Genomic DNA, 20,868 nt, shown 5'->3' on the forward strand with positions numbered 1-20,868 from the left:
GAAGAAGGAAGTGGAAAAAGAAAAAAAAGGAAGAGAAAAGGGAACAGAAGAAGGAAGAGAAAAAGGAAGAAGGAAGAGAAAAAGTAAAAAAAGGAAGAGGAAAAGGAAGAAGGAAGAGGAAAAAGGGAGAGAAGAAGGAAGAAAAAAGAAAGGAAGAGAAAAAGGAAGAAGGAAGAGTAAAAGAAAAAGGAAGAAGGAAGAGGAAAAGAAAAAGGAAGAGGAAAAGAAAAAAGCAAGAGAAAGAGAAAATGGAAGAAGGAAGAGAAAAAGAAAAGGAAAAAAAGGAAGAAGGGAGAGAAAAAGGGAGAGAAGGAAGAGAAAGAGAAAAGGGAAGAAGGAAAAGAAGGAAGGAAGAGAAAAATAAAAAGGAAGAAGGAAGTAGAAATGACGCTACCTTCCAGCTCCGCCTTCATTGGGGCTCATTCAGATCGCACAGGTGTGCATTTAATGTGCACGCGTTTTGAATATGCGCTGCAATGCGTCAGAAGCATTATCTAATTAGGTGTCATTTGTATGCGCTGCCGTGCGGTCCAATGCGCCGCATCCCATTTATTTTTTAACCAAGGCCATCGGACTTGCGTTGGGCAATGGCGACGGGTGTGAAAATTGACAGATGCCGTTGGATTTTTTGGTGGCGGACAAAACGCGAGGAGCGAAAAAAATAAACAACAAAAAAAAAAAAAGGCGCAAAGTCTTTGGTCAAAGGATCAGACGGGTCACCAAAATATGGCGAAGCGCGAAGCCAGTCAGAGAATGTTGCAACGGCCAGCGGCGATATTTCCCACAAACGCGGTAAGAAAGATTTCGTCTTTTCTGAATACGTCCCGAAAAGTCAGTCGTGTCCAATTTACATGGCAATTGAAAAAACAAAAACAAAGCCTGACCCAAAGAGCTTGCACTCTAATGCGTTTTTTCCCCAGGTCCAGCAGGGCGATGGGCATTTGCAATGCACGAGTTTGTCGTGAAAAAAAAAAGTGTCCCGTAGTGTCAGCTGCGTCCAATTTCCATCACAATTGAAGAAAAGCCTGTGCCCAAGAGCTTGCGCTCTATTGCGTTCTTCCAGGGCTGGTGGACGAAGGGGGGTGGTTTTGGGGAGGGGGGCGTGTACGCTTGTCACCAAGTGGTTCCTCCAGCTTCCTCTACCAAGCGCTTCCTCCAGCTTCCTCTACCAAGCGCTTCCCCCAGCTTCCTCTACCAAGCGCTTCCTCCAGCTTCCTCTACCAAGCGCTTCCTCCAGCTTCCTCTACCAAGCGCTTCCTCCAGCTTCCTCTACCAAGCGCTTCCTCCAGCTTCCTCTACCAAGCGCTTCCTCCAGCTTCCTCTACCAAGCGCTTCCTCCAGCTTCCTCTACCAAGCGCTTCCTCCAGCTTCCTCTACCAAGCGCTTCCTCCAGCTTCCTCTACCAAGCGCTTCCTCCAGCTTCCTCTACCAAGCGCTTCCTCCAGTTTCCTCCACCAAGCGCTTCCTCCAGTTTCCTCCACCAAACGCTTCCTCCAGCTTCCTCTACCAAGCGCTTCCTCCAGCTTCCTCTACCAAGCGCTTCCTCCAGCTTCCTCTACCAAGCGCTTCCTCCAGCTTCCTCTACCAAGCGCTTCCTTCAGCTTGCTCTACCAAGCGCTTCCTCCAGCTTGCTCTACCAAGCGCTTCCTCCAGCTTGCTCTACCAAGCGCTTCCTCCAGCTTTCTCTACCAAGCGCTTCCTCCAGCTTCCTCTACCAAGCGCTTCCTTCAGCTTCCTCTACCAAGCGCTTCCTCCAGCTTTCTCTACCAAGCGCTTCCTCCAGCTTCCTCTACCAAGCGCTTCCTCCAGCTTCCTCTACCAAGCGCTTCCTTCAGCTTCCTCTACCAAGCGCTTCCTCCAGCTTCCTCTACCAAGCGCTTCCTCCAGCTTCCTCTACCAAGCGCTTCCTCCAGCTTCCTCTACCAAGCGCTTCCTCCAGCTTCCTCTACCAAGCGCTTCCTTCAGCTTCCTCTACCAAGCGCTTCCTCCAGCTTCCTCTACCAAGCGCTTCCTCCAGCTTCCTCTACCAAGCGCTTCCTCCAGCTTCCTCTACCAAGCGCTTCCTCCAGCTTCCTCTACCAAGCGCTTCCTCCAGCTTCCTCTACCAAGCGCTTCCTCCAGCTTCCTCTACCAAGCGCTTCCTCCAGCTTGCTCTACCAAGCGCTTCCTCCATCTTCCTCTACCAAGCGCTTCCTCCAGCTTCCTCCACCAAGCGCTTCCTCCAGCTTTCTCCACCAAGCGCTTCCTCCATCTTCCTCTACCAAGCGCTTCCTCCAGCTTCCTCTACCAAGCGCTTCCTCCAGCTTCCTCTACCAAGCGCTTCCTCCAGCTTCCTCTACCAAGCGCTTCCTCCAGCTTCCTCTACCAAGCGCTTCCTCCAGCTTGCTCTACCAAGCGCTTCCTCCAGCTTCCTCTACCAAGCGCTTCCTTCAGCTTCCTCTACCAAGCGCTTCCTCCAGCTTCCTCTACCAAGCGCTTCCTCCAGCTTCCTCTACCAAGCGCTTCCTCCAGCTTCCTCTACCAAGCGCTTCCTCCAGCTTCCTCTACCAAGCGCTTCCTCCAGCATGCTCTACCAAGCGCTTCCTCCAGCTTCCTCTACCAAGCGCTTCCTCCAGCTTCCTCTACCAAGCGCTTCCTCCAGCTTCCTCTACCAAGCGCTTCCTCCAGCTTCCTCTACCAAGCGCTTCCTCCAGCTTCCTCTACAAGCACTTCCTCCAGCTTCCTCTACCAAGCGCTTCCTCCAGCTTCCTTTACCAAGCGCTTCCTCCAGCTTTCTCTACCAAGCGCTTCCTCCAGCTTCCTCTACCAAGCGCTTCCTTCAGCTTCCTCTACCAAGCGCTTCCTCCAGCTTCCTCTACCAAGCGCTTCCACCAGCTTCCTCTACCAAGCGCTTCCTCCAGCTTCCTCTACCAAGCGCTTCCTTCAGCTTCCTCTACCAAGCGCTTCCTCCAGCTTCCTCTACCAAGCGCTTCCTCCAGTTTCCTCTACCAAGCGCTTCCTCCAGCTTCCTCTACCAAGCGCTTCCTCCAGCTTGCTCTACCAAGCGCTTCCTCCAGTTTCCTCTACCAAGCGCTTCCTCCAGCTTGCTCTACCAAGCGCTTCCTCCAGCTTCCTCTACCAAGCGCTTCCTCCACCTTCCTCTACCAAGCGCTTCCTCCAGCTTCCTCTACCAAGCGCTTCCTCCAGCTTCCTCTACCAAGCGCTTCCTCCAGCTTCCTCTACCAAGCGCTTCCTCCAGCTTCCTCTACCAAGCGCTTCCTCCAGCTTCCTCTACCAAGCGCTTCCTCCAGCTTCCTCTACCAAGCGCTTCCTCCAGCTTCCTCTACCAAGCGCTTCCTCCAGCTTCCTCCACCAAGCGCTTCCTCCAGCTTCCTCCACCAAGCGCTTCCTCCAGCTTCCTCCACCAAGCGCTTCCTCCAGCTTCCTCTACCAAGCGCTTCCTCCAGCTTCCTCTACCAAGCGCTTCCTCCAGCTTCCTCTACCAAGCGCTTCCTCCAGCTTCCTCTACCAAGCGCTTCCTCCAGCTTCCTCTACCAAGCGCTTCCTCCAGCTTCCTCTACCAAGCGCTTCCTCCAGCTTCCTCTACCAAGCGCTTCCTCCAGCTTCCTCTACCAAGCGCTTCCTCCAGCTTCCTCTACCAAGCGCTTCCTCCAGCTTGCTCTACCAAGCGCTTCCTCCATCTTCCTCTACCAAGCGCTTCCTCCAGCTTCCTCCACCAAGCGCTTCCTCCAGCTTTCTCCACCAAGCGCTTCCTCCAGCTTCCTCTACCAAGCGGTTTCTCCAGCTTCCTCTACCAAGCGCTTCCTCCAGCTTCCTCTACCAAGCGCTTCCTCCAGCTTCCTCTACCAAGCGCTTCCTCCAGCTTCCTCTACCAAGCGCTTCCTCCAGCTTTCTCTACCAAGCGCTTCCTCCAGCTTCCTCTACCAAGCGCTTCCTCCAGCTTCCTCTACCAAGCGCTTCCTCCAGCTTCCTCCACCAAGCGCTTCCTCCAGTTTCCTCTACCAAGCGCTTCCTCCAGCTTCCTCTACCAAGCGCTTCCTCCAGCTTCCTCTACCAAGCGCTTCCTCCAGCTTCCTCCACCAAGCGCTTCCTCCAGCTTCCTCTACCAAGCGCTTCCTCCAGCTTCCTCTACCAAGCGCTTCCTCCAGCTTCCTCCACCAAGCGCTTCCTCCAGCTTCCTCTACCAAGCGCTTCCTCCAGCTTCCTCTACCAAGCGCTTCCTCCAGCTTGCTCTACCAAGCGCTTCCTCCAGCTTCCTCTACCAAGCGCTTCCTCCAGCTTCCTCTACCAAGCGCTTCCTCCAGCTTCCTCTACCAAGCGCTTCCTCCAGCTTCCTCTACCAAGCGCTTCCTCCAGCTTCCTCTACCAAGCGCTTCCTCCAGCTTCCTCTACCAAGCGCTTCCTCCAGCTTGCTCTACTGATTTCAGGAAGAGCCTGTCCCGATGAGCTTGCGCTCTATTGCGTTCTTCCAGGCGCGGCAGACGAAGGGGCGTTTGGGGGGGGCGCACGCGCGCTTGCCGTGGGAACAACGTCGTGTATGAGGGAAGCGGGACGGCGAGGCGGAGGGGGGGGGCGGTGCGCGGTCGTCGTCGCCATGGTGATATATTAGGAAATGGCGGCTCATCTGAAATGCTTAGAAAATGCACAATAATGGGGAAATATGCACCGGGGAGACATTAGCGCGCCACTTCTGTGCGCTTAATAGTTTTAGATGTGCGTACGAGGAATTAGGCGGCGTTTCCTGCAGCGCCGGGAGTCCTGCGTCCTCCCCCAGCAGGGGGAGGGGGCGATCTCTCAATCGTTGCGGGCAATTCAGCAATCCCCCCCCCGATTGCGCCATTTGGAGTAATTACACGTTTTCTTACTCGCCTCGCGATTTTTCCCGTCTGGAATTTTTTTTGTCGTAATTGGAATATTTTTCGGTTAATTTCCGAGCATGAAAGAGTTTCTCCGCGACGCTTTAACAAAATGTTCTCCTTTCACGCCGATTTGTTTAAAGAGCAAAAAAAAAAAAAGCCCGCTGCGCGTCGGGAAAACGAAGAGCGCGGAAAAACAGCGACACGTTTGCCGTAATTACATCCCCTTCATTAAAAGGCGCCTTTTTTCTTGCCCGCGCCGCCGCCGCAGCTCGGACTCTTTTTTTTTAACGCGACTTTCCTGAAGGGTTGGAAAAGCCGCGGTTGCCACCGCTAATGACTTGCTTGATTGCAATTAAAGCGCCGGCGTGTCAGATAGACACTTTGACAAAACGGTCTCCCCCGCCTCGCCGTTCTGCGCACGTGAGTGACACTTACAGCGAGAACCTGATTATTATTGAGGAACAAGAACGCGGCTTGGCTGTCACGATGGAATCGATTTTGGTTCCACAGAGGAAAGGCCTGATTAGGGGGACGTCCACCCGGTGATTAGCGGCGGGCCGGTGTTGGAGCCGCCATCTTCGCCTCCATTCCTGGCAGAGTAAAGCACGACGGATATGGCGTCCCGGGACAGTCCCGCATTTCCCCGGACAGTGTCGCATTTCCCGGGACAGTCCCGCATTTCCCAGGACAGTCCCGCATTTCCAGGGACAGTCTCGCATTTCCAGGGACAGTCTCGCATTTCCCGGGACAGTCTCGCATTTCCAGGGACAGTCTCGCATTTCCAGGGACAGTCTCGCATTTCCCGGGACAGTCTCGCATTTCCCGGGACAGTCTCGCATTTCCAGGGACAGTCTCGCATTTCCCGCGACAGTCCCGCATTTCCCGGGACAGTCCCGCATTTCCCCGGACAGTCCCGCATTTCCCGGGACAGTCTCGCATTTCCCGGGACAGTCTCGCATTTCCCCGGACAGTACCGCATTTCCCGGGACAGTCTCGCATTTCCCCGGACAGTCCCGCATTTCCCCGGACAGTCTCGCATTTCCCCGGACAGTCTCGCATTTCCCCGGACAGTACCGCATTTCCCCGGACAGTACCGCATTTCCCGAGACAGTCCCGCATTTCCCGGGACAGTCTCGCATTTCCCGGGACAGTCTCGCATTTCCCGGGACAGTCTCGCATTTCCCCGGACAGTACCGCATTTCCCGAGACAGTCCCGCATTTCCCCGGACAGTCTCGCATTTCCCGGGACAGTCTCGTATTTCCCGGGACAGTCCCGCATTTCCCCGACAGTCCCGCATTTCCCCGACAGTCCCGCATTTCCCGGGACATTCCCGCATTTCCCCGGACAGTCCCGCATTTTCCCCGGACAGTCCCGCATTTTCCCGGGACAGTCCCGCATTTCCCGGGACAGTCCCGCATTTCCCGGGACAGTCCCGCATTTCCCGGGACAGTCTCGCATTTTCCCGGACAGTCTCGCATTTACCGGGACAGTCTCGCATTTACCGGGACAGTCCCGCATTTCCTCGGACAGTCCCGCATTTCCCCGGACAGTCCCGGGCACCTTTATTCCAGGACAATACAGTGTTCCGGAATAAAACAGACACAGAACCCCCCCCCCCCCCAGGGCCAATCTGATGCCCCACAAAAAGGCCGCTACATCGCCGCTTTACTCACTCACGGTACTTGTCCTGCCCGGAAACGTCAATCCCCGCTTGTGATTGGAGAAAGCATAAATCCCTCCCTCTTGTGTCTAAATCAGCCAGCGTAGAAACAAAGTAAAACAGGTCTTGGCCGGCCAGGACAAATACTGGCCAGTGAGTGAAGTGGCGATGCGGCGGCGGTTTTTGGAGTCGTGATCAGCGCGTACCCGTCACCCAGGCTGTGTTGAGATTCGTTACGGCACAAGCAAATTGGGAAGGGGGGGGGGGATGTCCCCGAATGGCAGTCTGGAAATGGAGTCACCCTAACTGTAGCCCTTCTCAACCTTTTCTACCCCCGAGGAAGACCCTAGAAAGTCTAAGTCTTGCTGAAGACCATTATTTGGGGGTCAATGAGAACAAATGCCCCCTTGCAAGGGTAGTCATTGGTGTTCTGCAGCTTGCTCTACCAAGTGGTGTTGCCCCCCAATATCCTGGAGGCACCATGATATGGGAGAGGAGTCGGCCACAACTCAAGGAGCCCCTAGAAACCTCTAGCGGAACTTTACGGTTCCATGGAACTCGGGTTGAGAATAGCTGGTCTACTTGTCCTTCAGACAGAACATCTCAGAACTGGGTAGAGCACTTTGTGGTGGTGGCGTTCTTGGCGTTCTGGTGGCATTCTTGTAGCGGTGGTGGCGTTCTTGGCGTTCTGGTGGCATTCTTGTAGCGGTGGTGGCGTTCTTGGCGTTCTGGTGGCGTTCTGGTGGCGTTCTTGTAGCGGTGGTGGCGTTCTTGGCGTTCTGGTGGCGTTCTTGTAGCGGTGGTGGCATTCTTGCAGCGGTGGTGGCATTCTTGGCGTTCTGGTGGCATTCTTGTAGCGGTGGTGGCGTTCTTGGCGTTCTGGTGGCATTCTTGTAGCGGTGGTGGCGTTCTTGTAGCGGTGGTGGCGTTCTTGGCGTTCTTGTAGCACCGGAATGAACACAACCGCAAGCCAGGTCATCGATCCGAGCCTCCTAATCTGACAAATTGCCCATCTTGCTCTCCCCTTTGTTATTAAAGGGGGGGGGTCGCCATTTCCAGATGAGACATGGGAGAGGAGCCCAAGGAGCCCCTAGTAACCTCTGGAGGAACCTTAGGGTTCAATGGAACTCTGGTTGGGAATGGCCGATCTACTGGTCCTCCAGCCACGAGAACATCTCAGAACTGTGTAGAGCACTTTGTGGTGGTGGCGTTCTTGTAGCGGTGGTGGCATTCTTGGCGTTCTGGTGGCATTCTTGTAGCGGTGGTGGCATTCTTGGTGTTCTGGTGGCATTCTTGTAGCGGTGGTGGCGTTCTTGGCGTTCTGGTGGCATTCTTGTAGCGGTGGTGGCGTTCTTGTAGCGGTGGTGGCGTTCTTGGCGTTCTTGTAGCACCGGAATGAACACAACCGCAAGCCAGGTCATCGATCCGAGCCTCCTAATCTGACAAATTGCCCATCTTGCTCTCCCCTTTGTTATTAAAGGGGGGGGGGGTCGCCATTTCCAGATGAGACATGGGAGAGGAGCCCAAGGAGCCCCTAGTAACCTCTGGAGGAACCTTAGGGTTCAATGGAACTCTGGTTGGGAATGGCCGATCTACTGGTCCTCCAGCCACGAGAACATCTCAGAACTGTGTAGAGCACTTTGTGGTGGTGGCGTTCTGGTGGCGTTCTTGTAGCACCAGGATGAACAGAACCGCAAGCCAGGTCATCGATCCGAGCCTCCTAATCTTCCCTTTGTTATGAAGGGGGGGGGGGGTCCCCATTTCCAGATGAGACATGTGAGAGGAGCCCAAGAAGCCCCTAGTAACCTCTGGAGGAACCTTAGGGTTCAATGGAACTTCAATGGCCGATTTACTGGTCCTCCAGCCACGAGAACATCTCAGAACTGTGTAGAGCACGTTGTGGTGGAGGTGTTCTTGTAGCACCGGAATGAGCACAACCACAAGTCATGTCATAGATCTGAGCTTCCCAATCTGTGACCAATCGCTCGTCATTTCCTCTCCCCCTAGTGATAGGAGGGGGGGGGTCTCCATTTCCAGATGAGCTCCCCTGAACCCAACCAGAAGAGTGTGCCGAAGAATGAGAGCCACATTCTTATCACCTCCTAGTAGTCTACTGCAGCCCTTCTCAACCCTTCTACACCAAAGGAGCCCTCGAAGTTAGATTTTTAGATCTTCGGGTGCCCCCTGCTAAATCTGCAACTTGCTCTACAAAGTGGTGTTGGTCTCAAAATTCTGTAAGCCTTATAAAATAGGAGAGGAGTCCGCCACAACTCAAGGAGCCCCCCAGCAACCTTTGGGGTTCCATGAACTCTGGGCGAGAATGGCTGGGCTGCTGGTCCTTCAGCCAGTGGAATATGTCAGAACAGTTTAGAGCACGTCATGGTGGAGGCGTTCTTGTAGCACCGGAATAAACACAACTGCTAGCAATGTCACAGCTCTGAGCTTCCTAACCGCCTGTCATTTCCTCTTCCCTTTGTGATGAAAGGGGGTCTTCCATTTCTGGATGAGCTCCTCTGACACCAACCATAAGAGTGTGCTGAGGAATGAGTGCACTACTCAGGGCTGTCTTAATGAGAGGGCACACCTGGGCACTGTCCAGGGGCCCAGCTGCATGGGGGGGGCCCTGCACTTTCCCCAAAGCAGCTGGCCCTTGAACCCACAATGCCCCAAAATTGTCTCCATTGTAGGGGGCCCCAGAGCATTACTTTGCCCAGGGGCCCATGCTGCTAATAAGATGGCCCTGGCACTACTCCATATTCTTCTCACAGTCTACTACAGGCTCTCTCAGCCTTTGTACCCCGGAAGAACCATAGAAAGTCTAGGTCTTGAGGAGCCCCTGCTAAAGACAATTTTTGGGGGGTCACTGAGAACCATGCCCCATTACAGGGGTGGTCATTGGTGTTCTGCAGCTTGCTCTACCAAGTGGTGGTGTCCCCAATATCCTGGAGGCACCATGATAAGGGAGAGGAGTCATCCACAACTCAAGGAGCCCCTAGCGGAACGTTATGGTTCCCATGGAACTCAGGTTGATAATAGCTGGTCTACTTGTCCTTCAGCCAGGAGAACATCTCGGACCGGGTAGAGCACTTTGTGGAAGAGACATTCTTGTAGCACCAGAATGAACACAAAAACGCAAAACGGGTCATCGATCGAAGCTTCCTAATCTGTGACCAATTGCCCATCATTTCCTCTTCCCCTTGTGAAAGAAGAGGGTCTCCATTTTAGAGAAGATTTGGCAATGACTTCCTTCAGAACTTTGTGGGGTTGTCCTAATGGTAAAACCATGTTTGGGTGGATTGCCAAGTTATCATTTCGGAGAAGATTTGGCACCGACCTCATTCAGAATTTCATGGGGTTGTCCCAATTGTAGAATGAGTTTGGTGCCAAATCTTCTCCGAAATGATAACTTGGCAATCCACCCAAACATGGTTTTACCGTTAGGACAACCCCACAAAGTTCTGAAGGAAGTCATTGCCAAATCACCTCTGAAATGATTATCCCCCAATCTACCCAGACATGGTTTTACTGACAACCATGAAGTTCTAAAGGAGGTCATGTCCAATTCTTCTTCGAAACAATGGCACCCCAATTCACCCAAACATGGTTTTACCATTAAGATTACCCCATGAAGTTCTGAAGGAGGCCATTTTTAATTCTTCTTTAAAAAGATGGCATCCTAATCTACCTAAACATGTTTCTACCATCTCTAATTCTTTCCTGAAATGATAGCTCTCCAGTCCACCCAAACATGTTTCTACCATTAGGACAACCCCATGAAGTTCTGAAGGAGGCCATCTTTAAAATTGAGAACACCCCAAACTTGGTTTTACCGATAGGACAACACCTATTACGTTCTAAAGGAGGTCACCTCTAATTCTTTCCTGAAATTATAGCTCTCCAGTCCACCCAAACATGTTTCTACCATTAGGACAACCCCTTGGAAATTCGGAATGAGGTCCGGGTCAAATCTTCTCCGACATGATAACTTCGCAATCCACCCAAACATGGTTTTACCGTTAGGACAACCCCACAAAGTTCCAGAAGGAAGTCATTGCCAAATCACCTCTAAAATGATTATCCCCAATCTGCCCAGACATGGTTTTACTGTTAGGACAACCATTAAGTTCTAAAGGAGGTCATGTCCAATTCTTCTTCGAAAAACAATGGCACCCCACTCCACCCAAACATGGTTTTACCGTTAGGACAACCCCACAAAGTTCTGAAGGGAGTCATTGCCAAATCACCTCTGAAATGATTATCCCCAATCTACCCAGACAGGGTTTTACTGTTAGAACAACCATGAAGTTCTAAAGGAGGTCATGTCCAATTCTTCTTGGAGACAATGGCACCCCAATTCACCCAAACATGGTTTTACCATTAAGATTACCCCATGAAGTTCTGAAGGAGGCCATCTTTAAAATTGAGAACACACCAAACTTGGTTTTACCGATAAGACAACACCTATTACGTTCTAAAAGGAGGCCATCTCTAATTCTTTCCTGAAATGATAGCTCTCTAGTCCACCCAAACATGTTTCTACCATTAGGACAACCCCATGAAGTTCTGAAGGAGGCCATCTTTAAAATTGAGAACACCCCAAACTTGGTTTTACCGATAGGACAACACCTATTACGTTCTAAAGGAGGTCACCTCTAATTCTTTCCTGAAATTATAGCTCTCCAGTCCACCCAAACATGTTTCTACCATTAGGACAACCCCATGAAATTCTGAATGAGGTCAGGGTCAAATCTTCTCCGACGTGATAACTTCGCAATCCACCCAAACATGGTTTTACTGTTAGGACAACCCCACAAAGTTCTGAAGGAAGTCATTGCCAAATCACCTCTGAAATGATTATCCCCAATCTACCCAGACATGGTTTTACTGTTCGAACAACCATGAAGTTCTAAAGGAGGTCATGTCCAATTCTTATTCGAAACAATGGCTGCCCACTCCACCCAAGCATGGTTTTACGGTTAGGACAACCATGAAGTTCTAAAGGAGGTCATGTCCAATTCTTCTTCGAGACAATGGCACCCCACTCCAACCCAAGCATGGTTTTACCGTTAGGACAACCATGAAGTTCTAAAGGAGGTCATGTCCAATTCTTCTTGGAAACAATGGCACCCCACTCCACCCAAGCATGGTTTTACCGTTAGGACAACCCCATGTGGTTCTGCAGGAGGAAAATATGACAATGAGGAATCGTCAATATACGAGACGGTGATCCAAGTCGAGGAGGACAACGCGACTCAATCACACGCTCCACGGTCCCTTCGAGGACTAACAGCAGATTTACATGAGGTATTGCCCGCTCGGTGACCGCAGGTGTCATTGTTGGGAGAGGCGATGCGTGCAGGAGATGGAGACCCTCCATCTATAACCCACGATACAGAGCCAGCTGGAACCCGGACACCCTGTCTTCACCCGTCTCAAAATTTAATAGTGATGACAACAAAGTTTTTGTGGCGCTGGCAGGGAAAGGCTCTCAATCAGGACACAGTCTCCAGTTTAATGCAGGCGCGGTGTCATCCATCCACGGCGTTAATGGATAAGTTAATGGTGTCTATAATAGTGTTAGCAATTCGCATGGAAAAATAGTGATTTATCCGAGTGGGAGTAGGGGGGGGCCCCAAGTCGAGGCTCCGCACCCCTTCACTGCCAGAGGGAAACCCGAGACACCATTGGCAGCGCACTGGGGAACCTGGCAGGCTGGCGGAGCGGAAAGGGTGAATCCCGCGTGATACTCAAACGGCAACAAAACGAGCATCTATAGAAACTGTGGCATAATTATTGCGCCTGTTGGCAGAGAAGTGGCTTTGTGCTCGCAAATAAAGGGTGATTTAATGAGACGGTGACACAATGACTTTAAAGAACGCAAGGGAACAAAGATATCTGGTAGGCTTGACTGGCTGGTGGGGAACAATGGCGGATTATGCCGCACGGATCTGCTGAACGAGCGCATTGAGCTAGCGATGCGGCAGAACCTTCGAGGAGCCATAAAAACTCGAACAGAATTAGCCGGGAGATTCCCAGCATGCCCCGCGCCCAGCTCAGGCTCCCAAATCCAAGGTTGGGGAGGGAGGGGTGAGGGGGGACAATCGATGGGACAGGCTAAAGAGTTGGCTCTTCTATTTCTGGTTGGGTCACACCAGATAGACAATCTCTTCCCTCCTATTATCTCCAACTTGTGGTCCAACAGACCGATCCCTACACTTCTATTCCAAGGATGAAAGATTGGAAGTTGGTACATTAAAGAGGACCTGTACAGTATAGAGCTTTGGTATGAACTTTAAGTCCAGGACAAAAAAAAATACAATTTATAAATTTTACTGTTAGAAGAACCCAATGAAGTTTTGAAGGTGGTCATCTCCAAAATCTTCTCTGAAACAATAGCACCCCAATCAAACCAAATAGGGCTTTACTATAAAGGATAACCCCATGAAGTGTGAGTGTGGAATATGCTGCAATAATTTCCCTTGAGATTAATAAAGTATTCTGAATCTGAAGTTCTGATGAAGGTCATCACCAAATCATCACTGAAATGACCCCCCAATCCTACCAAAAAGGGTCTTACGATTAGGAGAACCCCATGAAGTTCTGAAGGAGGTAATCTCCAATTCTTCTCTGAAATGATGGCACCCCAATCCACCCAAACATGTTTTTACGGGATAGGACAACCCCATGAAGTTCTGATGAAAGTCATCACCAAATCACCTCTGAAAAGATTACCCACCAATCCAACCAAATATGGTCTTACTATTAGGGGAAAAAACACGAAGTTCTAAAATGAAGTTATTTCCAAATCTTCTCCAAACTGATAACACCCCAAACATGGTTTTACTGTTAGAAGAACCCAATGAAATTTGGAAGGTGGTAATCTCCAAATTCTTCTCCGAAACGATAGGACCCCAATTTGGTTTAATAGGGCTTTACTAGAAGGACAACCCCATGAACTGTGAGTTGTTGAGTGTGCTGCAATAATTTCCCTTTGAGATTAGGTATTCAAAATCTGAAGTTCTGATGAAGGTCATCACCAAATCATCACTGAAAAGATTACCCCCAATCCAACCAAATATCGCCTTACGATTAGGATAACCCCATGAGGGTCAGAAGGAGGTCACCTCCAAATATTCGCCGAATTTAGAAGACCCCAAACATGGTTTTACCGTTGGGATAACCACATGAAGTTCTGAAGGAGGTCATCTCCAATTCATCTCTGAAATGATGGAACCTCAATCCACCCAAACATAGTTTTACGGCTAGGACAACCCAATGAAGTTCTGAAGGAGGTCATCACCAAATCATCTCTAAAAGCATTACGCCCCAATCCAACCCAAAACAGTTTTACCATTAGGAGAACCCCATGAAGTTCTCAAGGAGGTCATCTCCAATTCTTCTCCGAAATTATAGCATCCCGATCTAACCCCAATCCACCCAAACCCAAATGGTTTTACAGCTAGGACAACCCCATGAAGTTCTGATGAAGGTCATTCACCAAATCATCTCTGAAAAGGATTACCCACCAATCCAACCAAATATGGTCTTATGGCTAGGACAACCCCATGAAGTTCTGAAATCTCCAAATCTTCTCCAAATTGATAACACCTCAAACACGGTTTTACCGTTGGGGGAACCCCATGAAGTTCTGAAGGAATTCATCTCCAAACCTTCTCTGAATTCATAACACCCCAAAACACGTTTTACTGTTAGGACAACCCCCATGAAGGTCATCACCAAATCATCTCTGGAATGATTACCCCTCAATCCAACCCAAACAAAGATTTACCATTAGGACAACACCCATCAATAGGTACTTGAAAGGGTGAGTTAATGGTGCTGGACCCTACCCCAAGCAGCTGCTGAATATTACCCCCGCTAGATGAAAAGCACTTGTTTACCATCACTCCAACTATGCCCCGGCGACGGGGGAGCTGTGTAGCCCCCCAATGCATTGAATTCTTTATTCAATATGGAGTTTGGAATAAAATCCAACTATTTGGACTATAAAAGTGTGGCCCTTTGATATCTTCCGTCGGTCGCCTGCCAGGGCGTAGACCCCCAAACCACCACATGTCTCCTTTGGATTGGGCTGAATTGCCTCCATTTATCTTGGAGTGGTCATGTGACTAAACAGTTATGTAATCCCGGTTGAAGAGGTTCAGGTTGTTTTTAATAAGAAAAAGGTGACCGAGGCCACAAAGGGTACCAATTGAGTGTCAGCATGTCACCTGAAGAGGTCGGCAGTAGGGGGGTCACACTGGGAATGCTAAACATTTATAGGCCGGCGGTGGGGTCACACTGGGAATCCTGTAGGCCGGCGGTGGGTGGAGTCACACTAGGAATCCTGTAGGTCGGCGGTGGGGGAGTCACACTAGGAATCCTGTAGGCTGGCGGTGGGGGAGTCACACTGGGAATCCTGTAGGCCGGCGGTAAGGTCACACCGGGAATCCTGTAGACCAGCAGTGGGATCACACTGGGAATCCTGTAGACCGGCAATGGGATCACACTGGGAATCCTGTAGACCGGCAATGGGGTCACACTGGGAATCCTGTAGACCGGCGGTGGGGGTCACACTGGGAATCCTGTAGACCGGCGGTGGGGGTCACACTGGGAATCCTGTAGGCCGGCGGTGGGGTCACACTGGGAATCCTGTAGACCGGCGGTGGGGGGAGTAACACTGGGAATCCTGTAGGCTGGCGGTGGGGTCACACTGGGAATCCTGTAGGCCGGCGGTGGGGTCACACTGGGAATCCTGTAGACCGGCGGTGGGGGGAGTAACACTGGGAATCCTGTAGGCTGGCGGTGGGGTCACACTGGGAATCCTGTAGACCGGTGGTGGGGGGATTCACACTGGGAATCCTGTAGGCCGGCGGTGGGGGAGTCACACTGGGAATCCTGTAGACCGGCGGTGGGGTCACACTGGGAATCCTGAAGACCGGCGGTGGGGGGAGTCACACTGGGAATCCTGTAGGCCGGCGGTGGGGGAGTCACACTGGGAATCCTGTAGACCGGCGGTGGGGTCACACTGGGAATCCTGTAGACCGGCGGTGGGGTCACACTGGGAATCCTGTAGACCGGTGGTGGGGGGAGTCACACTGGGAATCCTGTAGGCCGGCGGTGGAGGAGTCAAACTGGGAATCCTGTAGACCGGCGGTGGGGTCACACTGGGAATCCTGTAGACCGGCGGTGGGGTCACACTGGGAATCCTGTAGGCCGGCGGTGGGGTCACACTGGGAATCCTGTAGGCCGGCGGTGGGGGAGTCACACTGGGAATCCTGTAGGCCGGCGGTGGTGGTCACACTGGGAATCCTGTAGGCCGGCGGTGGGGGGGTCACACTAGGAATCCTGTAGACCGGCAGTGGGGGTCACACTGGGAATCCTGTAGGCCGGCGGTGGGGTCACACTGGGAATCCTGTAGGCCGGCGGTGGGGTCACACTGGGAATCCTGTAGGCCAGCGGTGGGGGGGTCACACTGGGAATCCTGTAGACCGGCGGTGGGGGTCACACTGGGAATCCTGTAGGCCGGCGGTGGGGAGTCACACTGGGAATCCTGTAGACCGGCGGTGGGGGTCACACTGGGAATCCTGTAGGCCGGCGGTGGGGGTCACACTGGGAATCCTGTAGACCGGCGGTGGGGTCACAATGGGAATCCTGTAGGCCAGCGGTGGGGTCACACTGGGAATCCTGTAGATGTTCTGCGCTGCAGATAATGGCGGCAGCTGCAGGTGGAGATGAATAGATTGTCAGCTCTGCAGGACGCTCTCAGGATATCGGGGGCGGGAAGGCGACAAGGGCCCTCTCAGCGACGGATGAGCGCTCTAGAAAAACGCCGTCTTATCGCACAGCCCAGGGCCGCGCATGCTGAGAGCTCTCCGAGAGGAAACGGAGTTCATTACTGGCGGCGGGAGAGGCGATCAGCGCAGGAGAGCCGCCATTCATATTTATATGGAGAGGACGCATTCATCTCCATACCGCCGTTTGCGGGGGCTAGATATATGTATAGAGGGGACGCTGCGCTACGGCACAGGCTGGCGATACGGACATTACAGATTCCGTACATTAGAGGGATAATCAGCTGGAGCAGTGGAGGACGATCGATGGATGACTGCCAGGAGAGGTAATAAAAGGAAAAATTATTCCATATATATTCATGAAAGTCCCGCAATATTCCGCAGCGGTATAATGTACGGCGATAACGCGCGCGGGGGGAGGGGGAGATGGAGGTCTTTTGGCTGATGATTGACCATTAAAAACGCCCCCAATGGGGAGACTTTGGTGGGGACCCGATTTCAACCCCTTCCTGTTGTCCAATCTAAAGGGCACCATCATTCCACCCACCTCCTCTGAGCTCAAGTGATCCCGGACGAGCCCCCAACCTGTGACTGTACAGTGATGGGAAAAGCAGCACAGTGAGGAGCTCATCTCTCTGTCATCCCGGACGAGCCCCCATCCTGTGACTGTACAGTGATGGGAAAAGCGGCACAGTGAGGAGCCCATCTCTCTGTCATCCCGGACGAGCCCCCATCCTGTGACTGTACAGTGATGGGAAAAGCAGCACAGTGAGGAGCTCATCTCTCTGTCATCCCGGACGAGCCCCCATCCTGTGACTGTACAGTGATTGGAAAAGCACCGCAGTGAGGAGCCCATCTCTCTGTCATCCCGGACGAGCCCCCCATCCTGTGACTGTACAGTGATGGGAAAAGCAGCACAGTGAGGGGCTCATCTCTCTGTAATCCCGGACGAGCCCCCATCCTGTGACTGTACAGTGATGGGAAAAGCAGCACAGTGAGGAGCTCATCTTTCTGTCATCCCGGACAAAACCCCTAACCCGTGACTGTACAGTGATGGGAAAAGCAGCACAGTGAGGAGCTCATCTCTCTGTCATCCCGGACGAGCCCCCCATCCTGTGACTGTACAGTGATGGGAAAAGCAGCACAGAGAGGAGTTCATCTCTGTCATCCCGGACGAGCCCCCCAACCTGTGACTGTACAGTGATGGAAAAAGCAGCACAGTGAGGAGCTCATCTCTCTGTCATCCCGGATGAGCCCCCATCCTGTGACTGCACAGTGATGGGAAAAGCAGCACAGTGAGGGGCTCATCTCTCTGTCATCCCGGACGAGCCCCCAACCTGTGACTGTACAGTGATGGGAAAAGCAGCACAGTGAGGAGCTCATCTCTCTGTCATCCTAGACGAGCCCCCCAACCTGTGACTGTACAGTGATGGGAAAAGCAGCACAGTGAGGAGCTCATCTCTCTATCATCCCGGATGAGCCCCCATCATGTGACTGTGCAGTGATGGGAAAAGCAGCACAGTGAGGAGCTCATCTCTCTATCATCCCGGATGAGCCCCCATCATGTGACTGTACAGTGATGGGAAAAGCAACACAGTGAGGAGCTCATCTCTCTATCATCCCGGACGAGCCCCCCCAACCTGTGACTGTACAGTGATGGGAAAAGCGGCATAGTGAGGAGCTTATCTCTTTGTCATCCCGGACGAGTCCCCCATCCTGTGACTGTACAGTGATGGGAAAAGCAGCACAGTGAGGAGCTCATCTTTCTGTCATCCCGGACGAGCCCCCATCCTGTGACTGTACAGTGATGGGAAAAGCAACACAGTGAGGAACTCATCTCTCTGTCATCCCGGACGAGCCCCCAACCTGTGACTGTACAGTGATGGGAAAAGCAGCACAGTGAGGAGCTCATCTCTCTGTCATCCTGGACGAGCCCCCCATCCTGTGACTGTACAGTGATGGGAAAAGCAGCACAGTGAGGAGCTCATCTCTCTGTCATCCCGGACGAGCCCCAACCTGTGACTGTGCAGTGATGGGAAAAGCAGCACAGTGAGGAGCTCATCTCTCTGTCATCCCGGATGAGCCCCCCATCCTGTGACTGTACAGTGATGGGAAAAGCAGCACAGTGAGGAGCTCATCTCTCTGTCATCCTGGACGAGCCCCCCATCCTGTGACTGTACAGTGATGGGAAAAGCAACACAGTGAGGAGCTCATCTCTCTGTCATCCCGGACGAGCCCCCCAACCTGTGACTGTACAGTGATGGGAAAAGCAACACAGTGAGGAGCTCATCTCTCTGTCACGTTTCTCTCTCCTCCTATCAGCATGCTTCTTGTTAGCACGTGAACTGGTGGTCAGCATCATTGAAAAGGAGAAGCAGCACAGAATTTAGCTCATCTGTCACATTGCTCTCTCCTGCTATCGGCATGCTTCTTGTCAGCAAATTAACCGATTGGCTCCTTGCGCTGCTTCTCCCTGCCCCAGTCTGAGCTCTGCTGTACAGGGACTGCACTTCCCCACTGCAAGGCTGATTTCAGCTGTCGGATGGTTTTCATATGCATGGGACAGCGAGAAAAGTTAAATCGTAAAATGTCGCCTCCATTCGCCATGGAAACGCTGGCTGGAGAGGATCGGAAGAAGGCGATTGGCGCTCGTCTGCGTCGGGTGAAACATTCAGAGGGTCCAAAAAAAAAAAAGGTTTTCATGTTTCTTTCCCCATTTTTAGTGTTTTCGTGAATTCGCTGTGGGCGGGGGACACGGATGGGCGGTGGACACGGATGGGCGGTCCCTCGCGCTCTTCCCTCGCCGACGCACAATTGATGTCGCTGAATAATTTGCGAGTTTAGCAGAAAGTTTCCCCGTGGCCGCGGCCGATCGTCGGTGTCCGCGCCGCGCTCAGCACATTAGCGCCCCATTAGTAAAATGACCCCAATTTGTGATAATTACAACGCCTCCGTCGCCATAAACAAGCGCGTTCCGCGGGACGATCACACAAATAACGCCGCGCCGTTGTGGACAATCATCGTAATTACATTTTAGCTTCTCCATTAAATTCTAAGATGATTCTGCAAAACTGAAAATTACAGAAAACTGGGAGAAGGACAGGGAAGGGTCTCATGGTTGGGGGAGAAGGACAGGGAAGGGTCTCATGGTTGGGGGGAGAAGGACAGGGAAAGGTCTCATGGTGGGGGAGAAGGACAGGGAAGGGTCTCATGGTTGGGGGGAGAAGGACAGGGAAGGGTCTCATGGTTGGGGGAGAAGGACAGGGAAGGGTCTCATGGTTGGGGGGAGAAGGACAGGGAAAGGTCTCATGGTGGGGGAGAAGGACAGGGAAGGGTCTCATGGTTGCGGAGAAGGACAGGGAAGGGTCTCATGGTTGGGGGAGAAGGACAGGGAAGGGTCTCATGGTGGGGGAGAAGGACAGGGAAGGGTCTCATGGTTGGGGGAGAAGGACAGGGAAGGGTCTCATGATTGGGGGAGAAGGACAGGGAAGGGTCTCATGGTTGGGGGAGAAGGACAGGGAAGGGTCTCTTGGTTGGGGGAGAAGGACAGGGAAGGGTCTCATGGTTGGGGGAGAAGGACAGGGAAGGGTCTCTTGGTTGGGGGAGAAGGACAGGGAAGGGTCTCATGGTTGGGGGAGAAGGACAGGGAAGGGTCTCATGGTTGGGGGAGAAGGACAGGGAAGGGTCTCATGATTGGGGGAAAAGGACAGGGAAGGGTCTCATGGTTGGGGGAGAAGGACAGGGAAGGGTCTCTTGGTTGGGGGAGAAGGACAGGGAAGGGTCTCATGGTTGGGGGAGAAGGACAGGGAAGGGTCTCTTGGTTGGGGGAGAAGGACAGGGAAGGGTCTCATGGTGGGGGAGAAGGACAGGGAGGGGTCTCATGGTGGGGGAGAAGGACAGGGAAGGGTCTCTTGGTTGGGGGAGAAGGACAGGGAAAGGTCTCTTGGTTGGGGGAGAAGGACAGGGAAGGGTCTCATGGTAGGGGAGAAGGACAGGGAAGGGTCTCTTGGTGGGGGAGAAGGACAGGGAGGGGTCTCTTGGTTGGGGGAGAAGGACAGGAAAGGGTCTCTTGGTTGGGGGAGAAGGACAGGGAGGGGTCTCATGGTTGGAGGAGAAGGGCAGGGAAGGGTCTCATGGTGGGGGAGAAGGACAGGGAGGGGTCTCATGGTTGGGGGAGAAGGACAGGGAGGGGTCTCATGGTTGGGGGAGAAGGACAGGGAAGGGTCTCATGGTTGGGGGAGAAGGACAGGGAAGGGTCTCTTGGTTGGGGGAGAAGGACAGGGAAGGGTCTCTTGGTTGGGGGAGAAGGACAGGAAAGGGTCTCATGGTAGGGGAGAAGGACAGGGAAGGGTCTCATGGTTGGGGGAGAAGGACAGGGAAGGGTCTCATGGTTGGGGGAGAAGGACAGGGAAGGGTCTCATGGTGGGGGAGAAGGACAGGGAAGGGTCTCATGAATGGGGGAGAAGGACAGGGAGGGGTCTCATGGTTGGTTGAGAAGGACAGGGAAGGGTCTCATGGTGGGGGAGAAGGACAGGGAAGGGTCTCATGGTGGGG

General features: G+C 52.7%; 1 protein-coding gene across 1 annotated transcript; it reads left to right on the forward strand.

The window, feature by feature from the left end:
• Positions 1-726: 726 nt before the first annotated feature.
• On the forward strand, positions 727-4,421 carry LOC120920148 (flocculation protein FLO11-like). The gene is made up of 3 exons (XM_040332063.1): positions 727-792; positions 1,064-3,355; positions 4,137-4,421. Exons 1-3 carry the CDS (start codon positions 727-729, stop codon positions 4,419-4,421), a joined length of 2,643 nt encoding a protein of 880 aa, XP_040187997.1.
• Positions 4,422-20,868: the final 16,447 nt, after the last annotated feature.

The sequence above is a fragment of the Rana temporaria genome, chromosome 13 (genome assembly GCF_905171775.1).
Source record: "Rana temporaria chromosome 13, aRanTem1.1, whole genome shotgun sequence".
In the NCBI taxonomy this organism is placed as follows: domain Eukaryota; kingdom Metazoa; phylum Chordata; class Amphibia; order Anura; family Ranidae; genus Rana; species Rana temporaria.

Bases quoted from the DNA above. Each gene is read 5' to 3' on its own strand.
- LOC120920148 (XM_040332063.1), top strand. From the start codon at position 727: ATGGCGAAGCGCGAAGCCAGTCAGAGAATGTTGCAACGGCCAGCGGCG. The intron at 793-1,063 runs GTAAGAAAGATT...GCGTTCTTCCAG, and splicing joins CGATATTTCCCACAAACGCG to GGCTGGTGGACGAAGGGGGG. The intron at 3,356-4,136 runs GCGCTTCCTCCA...TCCTCTACCAAG, and splicing joins CCTCCAGCTTCCTCCACCAA to CGCTTCCTCCAGCTTCCTCC.